Source organism: Eschscholzia californica, unplaced genomic scaffold (assembly GCF_041429995.1).
Source record: "Eschscholzia californica isolate CP2 unplaced genomic scaffold, dmEscCali1.0.p SCAF_1, whole genome shotgun sequence".
NCBI classification, from domain to species: domain Eukaryota; kingdom Viridiplantae; phylum Streptophyta; class Magnoliopsida; order Ranunculales; family Papaveraceae; genus Eschscholzia; species Eschscholzia californica.
The window spans coordinates 41,843,991-41,861,571 of NW_028238198.1; the positions used below are offsets into that span (position 1 = coordinate 41,843,991).

General features: G+C 35.5%; 1 protein-coding gene across 1 annotated transcript; it reads right to left on the reverse strand.

Moving 5' to 3' along the window:
- Nucleotides 1–1,273: 1,273 nt before the first annotated feature.
- Nucleotides 1,274–10,395, reverse strand: LOC147566919 (pentatricopeptide repeat-containing protein At2g13600-like). Its single transcript, XM_086656091.1, has 2 exons — nt 8,679–10,395; nt 1,274–1,906 (listed from the first exon to the last, which is right to left on the reverse strand). The coding sequence occupies exons 1-2, from the start codon at nt 10,393–10,395 to the stop codon at nt 1,353–1,355; spliced, it is 2,271 nt and encodes a 756-aa protein (XP_086512217.1). The 3' UTR covers nt 1,274–1,352.
- Between the last annotated feature and the right edge of the window lie 7,186 nt (nt 10,396–17,581).

Here is a 17,581-nt window from a genome sequence, read left to right on the forward strand (position 1 = left end):
CAGTTTGATGAGAGAGATATTTAACCGAGAGATTTAGTTTTGATTTGCTACCCACTAATTTCTCTCCCTCCCACGATCTCCTCCCATTAAGAGAGAAAACAAAACTAATTACGTGGTTATATTTCCACCCTATGATGAGAAGATCTATGCTGACAATCCAAGAGATGTGAATATCCGGAGATAAATCAACGGTCGAGCTCAAAAAACACCATTGTATTTTATATAATAGACTAGGTATAGCCCGTGCCTCCGGCACGGCACATCTCGTTTTTCTTTTGTTGTGCAAAAAAATTAAGATAAATCATAATCTATTACAATCCTTATTTCGGCCCGGCACATCTCGTTGAGTGCATTATATAATTAGCTAGTACATTATTTTGCATTTAGTTCGTAAAAAAAAATACTTCTATTGCATCATTTCCAAATTATTGTACTCCAGGTAAATAATATCATTTATTACATTAGGTATCGAATAAAAAGACAGGCTAAACACCTTCACTAAACAAACTCCTTAATAATTTAACAAAAGAAAAAGAAACAAATCTTCAAAAAGAAGCTTAGGTTTAGCACTTAAATTTCCCAAAAAAATAGATAGTCGGTTGTTAGATTCCTAAATGGAAAAACATTTCTCTCGTCTTAACTCATCTGAACCCTTCAATTCTACACATCCATCCACCAACGCCGCAAGTTCAAGATCCACCAATGATAAAAAAAAGTTAGACGAAATTAGTTTAGTGATACAATAATATTTCAAACTTACTAAAACCCATTACCAATGTAACAATTTCAGCAACAACTCAAATTACCTAAGTTTTATATTCTTTTGACATATGCATCAAGGCTAACGTCTAAAAAAAACCTCCCCCAAGATGGCACTCAATGTCAATGATATCCAAATGATATACAAGGGAGAGCAATCTGGTTCACCATTTTCTATTTTAGAATCTCTTCAATACATTCCCCGACCTTTGTTAGGAAATCTGTATCCCAAATGTTATGTTCATTAAGGAAGACGTTGCTACATTTTCACAAACACTAAACACGTTATTGCCCAAGAAATTAGAAATCAGTTAACTAATTACAAAAAATAAAAATAAAACAAAGATAACATAATTTAAAAAGGATACTCTCTAACTTTATAATGCGAAATGTTTATAGCAGAGCTTGGGTCAGATGGATCAGAGCCTTTACACTTCGATGCTAATTCTTTATGATCCCTCACTAAAAGCTTCACCAGCTCAGAAGATGCAAACTTGAACTTATAACCCAAGTCTTTTTCATAAGCAAATGGTATTATACCAAGGAGCAAAGACTACAAAGAGATTTTATTAAGAACAGGATATGGCTTCAAACTAAATAAAACTCAGCAGACTTCTTCTGCATACAAACTTAGCAACATTGCTAGAAAGAATCTGCAACACTGGACTATTTGTTGTTTCAACAAATCTTGGAGTCCTGAATTGACTAACAGCTGCTCCTAGACCAAGATAATGATCTAGAATCTTCTGGAAAGTTCCTCTCTTAAGCACTCTAAGCTCCAGCGGTCCTATAGTCTTCACCTTTCTCGACCCGATATAACCCGCATCTTCAAATGTCTTATCCAAACTATTACAACATTCACTTAATACCTCATCGTCCGTTGTCTCAGCATTTAACTCCCAAAATATCACGTAGTGGCCTGGCTCTAATGACATGTCAGCATGACTACTATAATCGACAAGTTCGAGTTTTTCTTTCATTAATCGTTTGCTTGCTATTTCTACTGCTAATTGGAGATCTTTCTCCATGTTCTTGTCTATGTTGATTGTTAATAGCAGACTTCTTCTGCATACAAACTGGAGTTCAGGTGTTGAGTTATGAAACCCTTTTACCTTCACTATATCATCTAATATGTACCCATACAATCCTGCATATTCAATCAACAATTGAGATTGTTCAGATTATACATAACTTTTTTCGATTGAAAATGATGATTATACTCTTATAATTTTGAAATGCAAAAATTGATTCGAAGATATCAAAATAAGAACTTGCTTTCATATAACAGTAATGTATAAACGGTAACCAATAATTTCACTTCACCTAAACCACCCATATTTTCTTTTAACCATTTTCAGCTATGTATTAGTTAAGATTCTGTTTTTTCAATTGGAATAGGTCATAGAACTTTGATACGATGATAACGATAGACGGTAAGTGTGATAAAGATAGATTCCTTTTTTAATTCTACCTCAGATTTAAAACTTATGTCATTAACTTTGACTTCAATCATAAGAAAGGTGAAATTTTGTTTTCCTTCACTATCATAAGATTGTTCTCCAAACTCCGCCTAATTTCTTCGAAAGTCATCTTAATGTAAACATAAAATATCGATAAAAACATAATATTATTAATTAGGTAGAGATATAACAGGAAATCAAGGTAAATAAACAAACGAAATGTTATTTATCTATTTACCTGCGAAAGTTGATGTCACTCCAAAACTATAGATAACCCCGACAATAAAAGTTGAAAAGTGATTTCAGAGTTTATGTGCCACATTGATAAGTAGTAGGCAAGACACCTACACCATTGTCAATTGAGCAGATAATGTCGTTGCTTCTGTTGAAGGGTCTAAACCTCCCTATTTCTTGGAGTTGATTCATGGAGTTGACAAACGAACTACGCGCCATATTATTAGTATTCGCATAATAATACCAACAAGGAAGCAAAAGAGAACTATTTCTTATGACCACTAATTTGGCATTTAAAAATCCCTTATAACATTATCATATTACCTCGAATCGAGCCTCACCAATTGAGGTCTTACGAGAAGATGGATGATTGATCTGATTGTGGGAATTGTTGGAGCAGAAGCATTCTAAAAACTGGAATGAAGACTTGGTTCTGCAGCAGAAGCAACATCAACTTACATTGAGGAATTTTATCGAACACATTTTGTGCAGCTTCAAATAATGAATCTTCATGTTTCAAACATGCCAAATTTTCTTTTTGGTTCATAACTTGGCAAATTTTCAATCTTCATCATAGGTCTATCAAAACACAAGCAAAGGAAAACAGATTGATGATTATAAATCGAACAAATAGCTGCATTCCTCGAACAAATTGATAATTTTAGATGAACTTAAGTCAACAATCCATACAAAAATCATAACTGCATTCATAAATTAAATAGAGAGAGGGAGAGAGATGAAAGAGGTGTGCCTGCAAGATGTTAAGGTTGAAGTAGACTGATTTCTTTGCTCCAAATGGTACTAAGAATACAAAATTTCCTGCAAATCCAATTACAAAGCATTCATCAAATGAAGAAGAGAAAATCTACATCACAAACGTAACCGGATTGAATAAAGGGAAGAGAAGGGACACAATGGCGACTAAATCCAACAAGAATTGCCACGCCTTAATTGCAAAAGAAACTGCCAGAAGGTGGATCGATTTGGTAGGGGAAAGGAAGTAGACAAATTTAAAGTGAGAGGGAGAATGGGAATGAATTCTCATTAAGGGGTTTGGGCGTTTCAGAGAGAGTTAATGGGAAAAACTTTAACAAAGAGAGAGAGAATGAGAATAAAATCTCATTAAGGGGTTTGGCGTTTGAGAGAGTTAATGGGACAAATTTTTTATTTACTTTCTTGCATTAAGGAGGTTGGGCGTTGCATGTAGTAGTTCATGGAGAGAGGGAGAGTTATTTTAATCTGAACGTTGAACCAGTCCGGGGAGTTTAGACGGTCTAGATTTAGAGTGTAATTTACTTTCTTGCATGTAGTGAGTGAATAAATTTGTATGTTTTAGGGAGGGTAATGGATCAAAAGGTGGGGATTGTATCAAATTCGACTTGTCCCAGTCAGCAAAAAACTTTGCGTTTTATATAATAGATTTTTTGTCTATTAACTTATGACATCAAGCATGTACTTGAAATCATCACTGGAGCCGTATGGGTACTTCTCGACAATGGCGTTCGTGATAACTCAACTATAACCCAAAACTTATAATAGAATGTAATCCTCATAAATAAGTAAACAATAAAAAAGCAAATGAGACTTGTAATGAATCACACCCACATCTCACATCCAGCTAAAGAACATAAATTGTCGAGCTCCCTGAACAACATAACACTGAAAAGGAAAACCAAAATTATATAAAAAATGGGGAAAGAGTATAACTAAATAATTGTCGGTGTTAAAAAACCGAGTATTCCCTGAACAAGATTCACTCCTAGGATAGGATAAATAATATTGACAATACAGCTTGTGAAACCAACTTACTTAAGGTTCCTCATTATATACCATATTCGTCTTAAACCACCAAACTGAAAAAACCAGATAATGTGATGAGTTCATCTATCATCAATCAATCAAGGCAAACATTGTAGGCCTCAATTTACCAAAGCTCGTTTAAAAAGAGAATAGAGAGATTGTGTGGGTAATATAAGCGGTACTATAAGTGAAAGCCACACGAAAAAATTAAACAGAGAGATTGTGTGGGTAAATACCTGTAAAAAACATTAAAATACTTAAGCACAAAGGAGAATCTGAGAGACGAAAAATCTTACCTTTGGAGCAGCATTAGCAACATCGGATGAATCTGAACTTAAATAACATGATCCACGGAATATATTACTAAATGTAAAGAATATTCAGGAAAAAAAAAATTCGACATCAAAGTAATGAACCAAAGAGAGATGAACAAACCTCAAATATTCTTTGATTTCTTTTTGAGAAGGCGACACCCGGACTTTCCTCTTTCCTTCAGTTTATGCATTCTGACCTACAAGAAAGCATCTCAACCGAAGTTAGTATCATTCAAATAATAAGGGGGTCAAGTGATTTAATGGGAAAGAAACAAAGAGCATAAAAGATCTTAATAGGTAGGTCCTAATGATGGAAGGGGGAAAGAGAGAGGAAGAGGAAACTGTTTTGGACGGTTCTCAAACAATGATAAATGAACCAAAACTTTGGACTTCCCAGATTGAATTTCAAACGACACTAAGAAGAAAATAATAAAGAGAATGCAACTCCTCTCATACTTTTTTTTGTTGAAAATTTAACTCGTCTCATTATTGTTTCAAAAAAAAAACTCATCTTATTATTACATAAAATAGTAATCAGCTTTAACGGAAGAGGGGAAGGTAGATGAAAAAATTCGGACACTTTAATTAAAGAATGACTCAATTGGATGGCTAGATTTAACGATGAAAAATGGACGGCTACAATTGATAATGGGTTTGTATATTAGATTTAGAGAGAGGGTGAACAAATTTTCATTCTTTTAGGTAGGTAATAGACCGAGTGGCCTAGATTTAACAAAAAAGCCAACAGACGGTCAGATTTGTCTTTCGACTTGTCCCAGTCAGCAAAAAAAATTGAATTTTATATAATAGATAGGTCATAAAATTCTCATTCTTGTTTGATTTTGACTTTGGCAACTATAGGTGTCCATGGGCACCCACGAATTACCAGATTTTCATCCTTAGATTGGGGGAGGAACCTTGTGGTGCGTTTGGATGAAAGATTTCTAAGCAGAATTTCTATCAAAAATAAAATTTGCTATAAATCAAGTTTCATCTGCTTGGCTACCAAAGCTTTAACGGAAGAGGGGAAGGTAGATGAAAAAATTCGGACACTTTAATTAAAGAATGACTCAATTGGATGGCTAGATTTAACGATGAAAAATGGACGGCTACAATTGCTAATGGGTTTGTATATTAGATTTAGAGAGAGGGTGAACAAATTTTCATTCTTTTAGGTAGGTAATAGAACGAGTGGCCTAGATTTAACAAAAACGCCAACAGACGGTCAGATTTGTCTTTCGACTTGTCCCAGTCAGCAAAAAAATTTGAATTTTGTATAATAGATAGGTCATAAAATTCTCATTCTTGTTTGATTTTGACTTTGGCAACTATAGGTGTCCATGGGCACCCACGAATTACCAGATTTTCATCCTTAGATTGGGGGAGGAACCTTGTGGTGCGTTTGGATGAAAGATTTCTAAGCAGAATTTCTATCAAAAATAAAATTTGCTATAAATCAAGTTTCATCTGCTTGGCTACCAAAACTTTCAGGACTCTTGAGTCCTAGAGATTCCGTAGTCCAAAATTTTTTTGGACCAAAATCCAACCTTCCCGAAAATTTGTTACAATTTTGGATTATTAAACCTAAATTTCAAACTTAAAATAAACCCAAAAAATAAACCTAATACGTTTTTTATACAAAACAATTATTTTAATTTTTTTAAAAGTCATTTTTTGTTTTTGGAAATAGTATTTTTAGAAATCGTTTTTCAGGAACCATTGTTTCCCGGAACCGGTTTTCTTCACAGAAATCGTCTCTTTCTGAAACTGGTTTGTCATAAACTATATTTTTTATGGAAATTGTTTTTTACATAAATCGTTTTCTAGAAAAAGTGTTTTCTGAATAAATTGGTTTTCTTGATAAAATGATTTCCAGAAAAATAAAAAACAGGAAAAAAAGACGATTTTATTAAAAAACTATCTCTTCATTTTTTTAAAATAAACGTGTTTTTAAATTCAAATAATTATAAATCATATAAATCTTATTAGTTACCAAAGAAAGAATTCATTTGGACTAATGAATCTAGAAATTTATGATTCATTCATCCAAACACAACATTAGTTTATTTCGACATGATATCATCCACAAAATGACAAGTTATGCTAGTGCCTTCATTCTTCACCTTAATGCCCCTTGATCGAATCTAAACCTTCTCCATTACAAATTCTGGGAGTTCCAGAACTTTTCAATTTAAATGTCAAGCTCCCTAAGGAGCGACTCTCATCCCAAATTATATACGTATGTGATGCACATGTATGAGATTTAGATTTCAATGTTCAACTATGAATGATTAGTTCAGAATATATAATTTAAATTTGATATAATTTTAGAGAAAGAAAATTTTAAATAACAAAAAAAAAACTAATTATAAAAGCTTAAAAAAGAGTCAATACTTGGTTGCCCAAGTGGTTTAAAGTGTTGACATATACTCCAAAAAAGTCCTTGGAAGTCCGGATTCGATCCTCAGAGGAGCTCGAATCCTTGGGTTATTGATTTGGGATATTAGGGTATAAATAATGTAGTTGGACTTTAGGCCATAGTTTAATTGGGGTTTAGACCTGTTCTTGTTAAATTTGGTAGTATCGTCTTATCACATCTTTGTTGTATCAATACAATTGTAGTGACTATCTTACATCGTAGTCAATTTCAAAAAAAAAAAAAAACTGAAAAAAAGAGTAAAAATAAACTGATTGAGAAAAATAAAATAAAATTAGGGTGGAATATAACTGTTAGGGAGGCCCCAACTAGTATATTTGAGCTTTTCTTAAGGGATTCGCCTTAATATAGCTTTTAGGGAGGCCCCAAACCACTATGTTTGGGGCTGAGAGCGGCTCCCCAGTTGGGATGGAAATGTGAGGGCTACGCTCCCAAAATTTGAGAGCCCAGCCCCTCATATTGGGGGTTGTTCTAACCAGAACACAAAAGTACCAGAAGAAAAGATATTGGGGGTTGCTCTAACCAGAACACAAAAGTACCAGAAGAAAAGATGTTGTGAATCCAAAGGCCTCACTTATAACCAAATCCCATGTTCACCATTACATAAAAAAAGAAGTCACAGTTAACCCTGTTACACGCTTTCTCCAAATCCATTTTCGTAAGCATGCCCAATGTATTGCTAGAGGCCTAGAGTTTCTGGAACCAAATAATCTCATTCGCAACCATAACTCAGTCAAAGATCAGTCTTACTTGCTACAAACGTTCCTTGTAACAGTGAGGTGGTAGAGCTCCAGGTCTTCACCAAATGGGGAGAAAGATTCTTAGATAAATTTTACACACCCAGCCAGAAGGCTAATGGGTTCAGACTCCAGTATGTATTTTCATTAGGCATCAAGAACAAAAAAGTCAATATTCAATCTATTTTAAGGTACCTGTCTCGCGAAATTCATGACCCCATCGTCTTGATGTCTCCCTTCATGATCTGCCGGCTTCTAGGATCCTGTTAGGAGTGTTGATCCACTTCCTACAATTAATTGATCTTTTAAAGAAGACAGATTTTATCTCTCACCCCCAACCATCTCGTACTCGATATCTCTCGCAAACTAATCTCTTGCAGACGAAGCAGCAAACCTTCTTTGTCCACCTTAAGAGAGTCCCTTCTATTCCTTCCCAATTCCTTCAGCCTCATCAGCCCCATCGACAATGATCGAGGATAGAAAGACAGAAAGTCTTTTTACTTTTTGGTAAGCAAAGACTCCTTAGACTCGTAGGGGTTTACCCTTAGAGTCAGTAAACTCGAAGAGCCTCATCACCAATTGCAACAGCCGCAACAAAAGTAGAGCGATAAATTCTTCTCCTTAAGAAAAACAACAGCCATACATATCTACTCGTACTGCTAGCAATCGACAACACAAAAGAGAATCTTACAACTAAAAAAATGTCGACCTTCGAACCTCTTCTTTTCAAGAGTTATGAGGTCATTCTTCACACAGTTTCCTTTCCTGAGGATGATCACCTAAGTATGAAATATGTTACAACACCTATTCTTTACAAGTATAAGATTCTATCTAAACTACGAAGAAAGTAGCTCGATAAAGTATTTGTCATTCATTTGAACAAACAATCTTTGCAAAACATCATAAATCAACTCAAATTGAGGATGATTCTTCTGACCTGCTTCAAAACAATGCGAAAAATTTCTTACTTCAATCCAGCTACATCCCAAGATCTTCTGAGTTCCTCTACTTTCCATTACTTCTCTAACTTCCAGCGCATTGCCCCACTCGCCATTGTCTGTATAGGTATTAGCTAAAAGCACATAATTTGAAGAGTTATCTGGTTCATCGCTACAAAGTCGTTCTGTAATAGACCTTGCCATATCTAAATTCTTGTATAATTTACAAGCTCCAAGTAAAGCACCCCACATTATTGTATCGGGCTTAAATGGCAGCCCTAATATCAGAGCCTCTGCTTCCTTTAAGAGCCCGGCTCGTGCTAATGTATCAACCATACATGTATAATGCTCTATCTTCGGTTCGATGAAATATTCATGTACCATGCTTCTAAAGTAATGCCGAGACTCGTCTACTAAACCACCATGGCTACATGCACTTAGTACACCAATAAAAGTTACATCATTTGGAACAAGAGTAGTTGATCCAACCATTCTATCGAAAACCTCTAGAGCTTTCGAAGATTTGCCATTTTGAGCAAACCCAGAAATCATGCCATTCCATGAAACAAGATCTCTTTCCGGCATAGACTGAAAATGTCTAAAAGCATCGCTCATTTCACCACATTTTGAATACATATCTATAATTGAGCTCCCCACGATCATATCCATTTCTAACCCGTATTTCAATACAAGGCTATGAAGTTGTTTGCCCTTGAGAAATGCATTCTTAGTTGCACAAGCACTAAACAAACTACCAAAAGTGAATGAGTTTGGTTTCACTTCGTCCAAGCGCATCTGATCGAACAATAGCATTGCTTCATGATGAAGTCCACCTTGTGAGAACCCAACGATCATGGACGTCCAAGAAACCACATCTTGATCTAAAATCTCCTTGAATAACCGATAAGCATCGTTAATAAATCCACATTTGGAGTACAAATTCACCATAGAATTGTTTGTGAATCGGTCTGAACAAAACCCATTTCGAATAATCAGCGAATGCACCTTCATTCCATCATAAACTTGCAAACTAGTTTCGAGTTCCTTCAAAACAATAGCATAAGTAAATTCATCAGCCAAAACCCCTTCTTGGAAAAGCTTTTGAAACAACTTCAAACTCATTTCACCATTACCAAACTTAGAATAACAAGAAATCAAAGTATTCCAAGTAACTAAATCTCTATGAGACGACATATCATCAAACAACTTATGTGCATCATTTAGTACTCCTACTTCGGCATACATTTTCATAAGAGTAGTCCCAATAAAAGGATCTAAATTCCATGATAACTTGATAACATCAGAATGAAGTTGTCTTCCAATACCCAAATCACAACAAGGGATCAAAATTGAGTAAGTGAAATTATCAGGTCTGATAAAACTACTATGACGCATTTGAAGGAAATGGGTAATAGCATCTTTTGATCTTTGGTGTTTGATGAAACCAGAGATGAGGATATTCCATGAACGAGAGTCGGTTTGTGGTATGTCTGAGAAGAGTTTTAGAGCTTCTTCAATTCGGTTAGAGGAGAAGAAGGCTGATAAGAGAGTATTATAGGAGACGAAGTTAGGGTTTGGGAAGAAGTGGAGAAGTTTAAGGGCTTCAGAAATGAAGCCTGAATTTATGTATGATTGGAGGAGAAGGTTAATTTGATAAACTTGGTTTTGTAAACCAGTTTTGAAGAGAAAAGCATGAAATGCGTGAGCTCTGGACATCAGAGGGCGGGAGGTTCAAATTTTGGAGGTGAGGGAGGGGGCAACAATTTTATATGAATTCCGAGGGGGTCATGGGCTCATGGGTGGCTTTGGAATCCAAGCCTGTGGATATTGTCTCCGCTTTTGCCACTTCCAGCCAAGACAACAATTACGGAGTTTTGTTGTTGGCAAAGATATAAAGAGTCCACCTAAAAGGTTTCGAAACTTGCTAATTTTGAGCATACACCTATAGTCCAGACTCCAGACACTCTTGGTAGCTATGTGGGACTATCACAATCCTTTACCTTCGGCGAAGAGCTTTTGCCACTTCTGGCCAAGACAACAATTACGGAGTTTTGTTGTTGGCAAAGATTTAAAGAGTCCACCTAAAAGGTTTCGAAACTTACTAATTTTGAGCATACACCTATAGTCCAGACTCCAGACACTCTTGGTAGCTATGTGGGACTATCACAATCCTTTACCTTCGGCGAAGAGACGTCATCGGTTCTGATACCACTTGTGGCAGACTTGGATTCAGGATTTGGGGTGTTATAGTGTCGCCTCTTTTGGAGGCAAATTTCCCTTCTTTTCACGATTAATTGACAATAATGCCTAGGCGAGAACCTTTTCTCGCTTAAGAGAAGCGCAATTCGATTAAAAAAAATGACGATGGGTGCTTGTATGAAAATGGAATTAGTAGGTTGTTTATTACTGTCGGGTTTAGTTGCAAGGTTGGGTTTGAAGGTAGAAATCGAAACTCTCACGATCGAGATCCGAATTCTATATCTAAGTTAGTGGGTTATTAGCTATTTTTATTGGATTAATTATCTTTTTTATTAGTTGGGATCGGCGAGAGCATCTCCCATGCAAAACTCAGTCTTAGAAACTTTAAGTGCCACATAAGAGTTTTGGAATTTTCCTTAAGCTCTCTCCGACGCAAAATTCAATTTGAGTCTCTAAGATGATGTGGTGGTGGTTAAATAGAAAAATCTCTAAATGACACTCTAGAATAAACTGTGTTCTTGAGATATATCTCTAATTGTCTAACTCATCATTTTGAAAATTTAGACTAATAGAAATCAGATTTTCATAGATCTTAAAAATAACTAAATATTATTTTACAGAAATTATCATGACACATAAGTAAACAAAACAGCTTTAGAGAATTGTAATTGAGACATACAAAAATTGGAGGATGTCAATAGTGCCATCTAGAAAGAGAATCTCAATCGAGATTTGACCCATATGACGAATAAAGTTTTCTTTTTGAGTTTTTCACTGGAGATGTTGTTAGTGACTGGTTAAACTGAGTTTTAATCTAGTAGTATTAGAGTATCTCCAATGCGATACTCAATCTTAGAAACTTTCAGTACCACATAGAATTTTTGGAGTTCTCTTAAAAACTCTCCAATGCAACATTCAAATCTCCTAAGATGAAGTGGAGGTAGTTAAATATAGTTATCTCAAGGGGACACTCTATTTTTAGAGTGTCCTTTGATATATCTCTAATTGTCCAATTCATCAATAGTTTAATTCCAACCAACAAGTTTTTTATATTTTTAAAAGAGTTAATTCCTATATGGCCCCCTACTTTGTGACCAGCTTCCTTTATGGCCCCCTTTTTTTCGTAAATTCAAATATGGCCCCCTATTTTCAGGTAAATGTCATTACTACCCTTCTTAATAATAAATTTAAAACATTAAAAAAAAATATTTCCACCTCACTCCTCTCTCTCTCCACCTCATCTCTCCCTACACCTCACCCCTCTCTCTCTCTCTCCAATTCACCTCTCTCTCTCTCCAACTCACCTCTCTCTCTCCAACTCACCCCTTTCTTCTCCGGCAAGGTGGCCGGCCGGAAAATTTTCCGGCCGGCCACCTTCAAACCTTAAAAAAAAAAAAAATTCTCTCTCCTCTCTCTCTCTAAATTTTTTTTTTTTTAAATCTCTCAACTCTCTCTCTCTAAAACTCCGGCGAAGGGGGTTTCCCTTCGCCGGAGCACGGCAGACCTTTAAAGGTCTGCCATGAACAGACCAGATGGTCTGCTCGTGAACAGACCAGATCTGGTCTGTTCACGAGCAGACCTTTGAAGGTCTGCCATGAACAGACCTTTAAAGGTCTGTTCGTGAACAGACCAGATCTGGTCTGTTCACGGCTCCGGCGAAGGGGGCTCCGGCGAAGGGAAACCCCCTTCGCCGGAGTTTTTAGAGAGAGATGAGATGAAAAAAATTTTTTTTTTTTTTTTTTGGAGGTCGCCGGCCGGAAAGAGAGAGATGAGATGAAAAAAAATTTTTTTTTTTTTTTTTTGGAGGTCGCCGGCCGGAAAATTTTCCGGCCGGCGACTATATTCGGAGAAGATGAAGGTGAGTTGGAGAGAGAGAGGAGTGAGTTGTGAAGAGAGAGAGGGGTGAGGTGGAAATAAGTTTTTTTAAATGTTTTAAATTTAGAATTAAGAAGGGTAGTATTGACATTTACTTGAAAATAGGGGGCCATATTTGAATTTACGAAAAAAAGGGGGTCATAAAGGAAGCTGGTCACAAAGTAGGGGGCCATATAGGAATTAACTCTTTTTAAAATAACTAATTATTTCTTTACAAAAATAACTATGTCACATAAGTAATTAAAACAAGTTTAGAGTTTTGCATTGGAGACACAAAAGAATTTGAGGGTCTCTATATATTTCGCCACCTAAGAACATCTCTAATGGAAAACTCAATTTTAGAAACTCGGAGTGTCACGTAAGATTTTTAGAATTTTTTTTTAAAATTCCTCTCCAATGCAAAACTCAACTAAGATCTCAAATATGTCGTGTCGAGGGTGGAATAGAGATATCTTAAGAGCATCTCCAATGCAAGACTCAAGAAAAACTCTAAAAATCTTATGTGTTAAGTGTGAAAAGTGGATCTCTAAATGGTTTATTTCCTATCTGTCCATTTAGAGATACTCTATTGAAAAGTCTTCTCCAATGCAACACTCAAGAGTGTTGCATTGGAGAGAGTGTTCCATTTAGAGATACTCTATTTCACCCTCGACACATCATTTTAAAGCTCCAAATAGATTGTTGGATTGGAGAGAGTTTAAAAACTCTCATATGTGGCACTCCGAGTTTCTAAGATTGAGATCGAGCATCTCCAATGCAAAACTCAAATTGTCTTATGTGTCAAGGTTCAATTGAGTTTCTCTTTCCTATATGTGAATATTGAGATACTCAATCCAAAAGACATCTCCAATGCAACACCCAAAATACTTAAAATTAATTTAGGTGTCATTTCCTAGATGGTTAGATTTGCTTTTAATATTGAGTGGCCAATTGAGATCCTCAAAAGAAATTTCAAATATTGAGTTTTTTCTTGAGATATCTCAACATTAAATGATGCCACATCATTTTAAGATCCAAACTGAGTGTTGCATTAGAGAGAGTTTTTTTTACAGAAAGTTCAAAAAAATCTTAGGTGGCACTTTGAGTTTTTCAATTTGAGTGTGGAGATGCTCTGAGTGTTGCATTAGAGATGCACTAAAATTAACCGATTTGTTGATGTGAATTGTGACATTTAAAGATCCTCAAGAGGATACTCTAAATTTAGAGTGTTCTTATAAGGATATCTAAAATCAATCTTGGCCCATCATTTTAGAGATTCATGTTGAATTTTGCATTGGAGATGGATTTTAAAGAGAAACTATAAAAAATCCTATATGGCACTCTAAGATTTAGAGTTTGAGTGTTGCATTGGAGATGCTTTAAGAGGACACTCTACTTCTAGAGTGCCCTCTTAAGATATCTCTAACTGTCAATTTCATCAATATTTGAATTTGAACCAATATAAATCAAGTCTTCTGTATTTCCAAAATAACTAATTTATTCTTTACAAAAATAACCATGTCACATGAGTAAAAAAATCAAATTTAGAATTTTGCATTACGGACATACAAGAATTGAGGATCTCTATTCTTGTCACCGAGGAATGAGATTCTCAATTGGAACTTAACAAATAGTACTAGTTGAGATTTTTTTTTTTTTTTTGCATTGGAGATGCTCCTCGACACGTCATCTTTGAAATTTTAGTTGAGTTTTGAACCGGAGATGATTTAAAAGAACACCAAAAATCTTACGTGACACTTCGATTATTTAAGATTGAGTTTTCCATCGAAGTTAGTGAGGCACTCTAAGAGCATCTCCAATGCAACACTTAAACTTTAAAACTTAAAGTGCCACACGAAATTCTTTAGAGTTTCTCTTTAAAATCATCTCCAATGCAAAACTCAACATAAATCTCTAAAATGATGCAACAAGATTTATTTCAGATATCCTTAAGAGGACACTCTAAATTTAGGGTGTCCTCTAATTAATTTTATGGTCAAAATATAAGCTTTAGAGTTTCTCTTGAGTGGTGCCTTGGAAATTGTTTTCTAATAGAGTATCACTAAATGGATATTTAGGAAGAAAATCATTTCGAGATTCACTTTCACACTTGACACCTACCATTTTTAGAGTTTCTTGAGTCTTACAGCATCTCCAATGGGACACTCAAACTCTAAAATTTAGAGTGCAACTTAGGATTTTTAGAGATTTTGTTAAAAAACCTTCTTCAATGGGACACTCTACTAGACACTCTATGATGACGTGGAGCACTTATTAATAGAGACTCTCAAGATAAAGACTCTAAAATTAGAGTGTCTCCTTAAGACTCTCTAATTGCCACTTTAAAATTCTAACCGATAAAAACCCTTGTTTTTTTAACATACTTTTAATCTATTGAATTGAAGAGTGACATATGCATTAAGTAGAGGTATTTTAGAGATCTCTATTGGAGACAAAAAAAAAAATTTAGAGTGTCTCTATATTGCCACTTAGGAAAGAGAATCTTCAATGGGACACTCTAATAAAAATTCTAAGTCGTAATTGTCAAGTGTCAATGAAGATTCTCTTTCCTAAGCGGTAATATAAAGACACTCTAAATTTTTTTGTCTCCTATGGAGATCTCTAAAATACTTCTACTCAATACACATGTTACTCTTAAAATCAATAGAAAAAAAGGTAGTTTTAAAAAGCAAGGGGTTCTATTAGTTTAAATTTTTAGAGTGTAAGTAGGTGATACTTAAAAAACTCAAGAAGACACTCTAATTTAAGACTCTCTATAATAAATGCATTTAATAGAGTGTCTAACAAAGTGTCCCATTGTCCACCACCCTTTGGTGTAACGGATGGACACCCCTCTTAAGTCCATGAGGTCGTGGGATCGAGTCTCGGTGGAAGCAGTTGCCATCAAGATTTATCCTGTGTAATTTAGGCTATAAATAATGTAAGTTCAATTAGGCGGTTATCGTGCTTATTACATCTTTATGATGCATCAATGCCTTGTAAACGACTAACGTAGATCGTAGTCGAATTCTCAAAAAAAAAAAAAAAAAAAAAAAAAACAAAGTGTCCCATTCGAAAAGGTTTTTTACCACAAGTTTCAAAAAATCATACGACACACTCTAAGAGTTAGAGTTTAAATATCCCATTGGAGATGACATGAGTGTGAGTATCTTAATTGGAACTTGACCCATGAGACCAAATTTTTAAGTGAGTTTTGCATTGGAGATGCTCCAATTAGAGTTACCACAAAAAGGGGAAGGAATCTCGTATGATATGTGACTTCCCACATGGTTGTCCCACAAGAGACTATAAAACGACAAGTCCACTAAAGAAGGATATATTTCCAACTCTTACCACTTTCCCATTGTAAATGGAAGTTAATCAATTTGATAACTTTCTTAGTCTTATTACAATCCAATCTTCTACTTATAGATTTACAATGATATTCTAGAGAGAGAAAGGATGAGTAAGTTGGCTACAAATTAACTAACTAAACCACAATTAGTTTAGTGACTAACTGACTGTAACTAACACTTAAACATACACGTGAGTTTCACACGCAGGAGGTGAGTGCCCATAGAATCTGGTAATTCAGTTTAGTCAGCTATCTTCTTACTCTGCTTCTTCTCTTGATTAAGTTCTTCTATCTCACAGCCCCCCTCAAACCCATGTTTCGAATTGGGGAGAAACATGAGTTTGCCTCTAATGAAATCCAATGTAGAGTATAACACTCCCTTGGTAAAGATATCTGCCAGGTTCTCATTGGAGGAGATAAATTGAACAGCAAGAGTGTTACTTGAAACCAAGTCCCTTATGAAATGAAAATCAATCTCAACATGTTTTGTTCGAGCATGAAGGACTGGATTGGAGGCTAAGTACTTGGCTCCCATATTGTCACAAAATAGTACTATAGGTAGCTTAATCTGAACATGAAGTTCTCTGAGAAGATAAGAAATCCATAACAATTCAGAGGTAGCCAAAGATAAGGCTCTATATTCTGCCTCAGTTGAAGATCTAGACACTATATCTTGCTTCTTTGAAGAGCAACAAACAGGAGTAGAACCAAGAAAGATACAAAAACCACTGGTAGACCTTCTGGAGTCTGGGCAACTGCCCCAATCTGAGTCTGAAAACCCATGAAGAGATGACAAGTCCCCTTGAGAGATAATAATCCCAGCCCCTATAGTCCCTTTGAGGTATCTAAGAACCTTTTTCAGTAAGACAAGATGTGAAGACCTAGGCTGATGCATAAATTGTGCCAAATAGTTCACTGCATATATAAGTGATATCAGGCCTTGTCATGGTTGTATATTGAAGATCTCCCACAATGCTTCTATAAAACAAAGGACTTTCAAGTGGTTCTCCATCCAATTTTGAAACCATCTTGCCATGTGAGACTGGAACCAGACTAAGCTTACAATCAAGAAGCTCAGCCTTATGAAGAAGCTCAGTAACATACTTGGATTGAGTAAGTTGAAGGGAAGAAGAGTTGATAACCTGGTGGAACTCAATTCCCAAGAAAAAATGAAGAGACCCTAGTTGTTTCATTGCAAACTCTCTGCTTAGATCAATAACCAACTTGGACATCAAGTTCTCACTGGAACCAGTGAGAATAATGTCATCAACATACAGAAGGAAGATCAATAAGTGTTCATTATTGTGATAGATGAACATAGAAGTGTCAGATGAACTTTGAGTGAAACCCCAACCAAGTAGATAAGTAGCTATCCTTGTAAACCAGGCCCTAGGTGCCTGTTTGAGTCCATATAGGGATTTATGGAGATGACAAACAAAATTTGGATGTTGGGGATCCTCAAAACCAGGGGGTTGCTTCATATAAACATCTTCT

Excerpts from the sequence above, each read along its gene's own strand:
- LOC147566919 (XM_086656091.1), bottom strand. The coding sequence starts at position 10,395 with ATGTCCAGAGCTCACGCATTTCATGCTTTTCTCTTCAAAACTGGTTTA. Across the intron at positions 1,907-8,678 it reads TTCGCATTGTTTTGAAGCAG|GATTGTATGGGTACATATTA; the intron begins GTCAGAAGAATC and ends TTGAATATGCAG.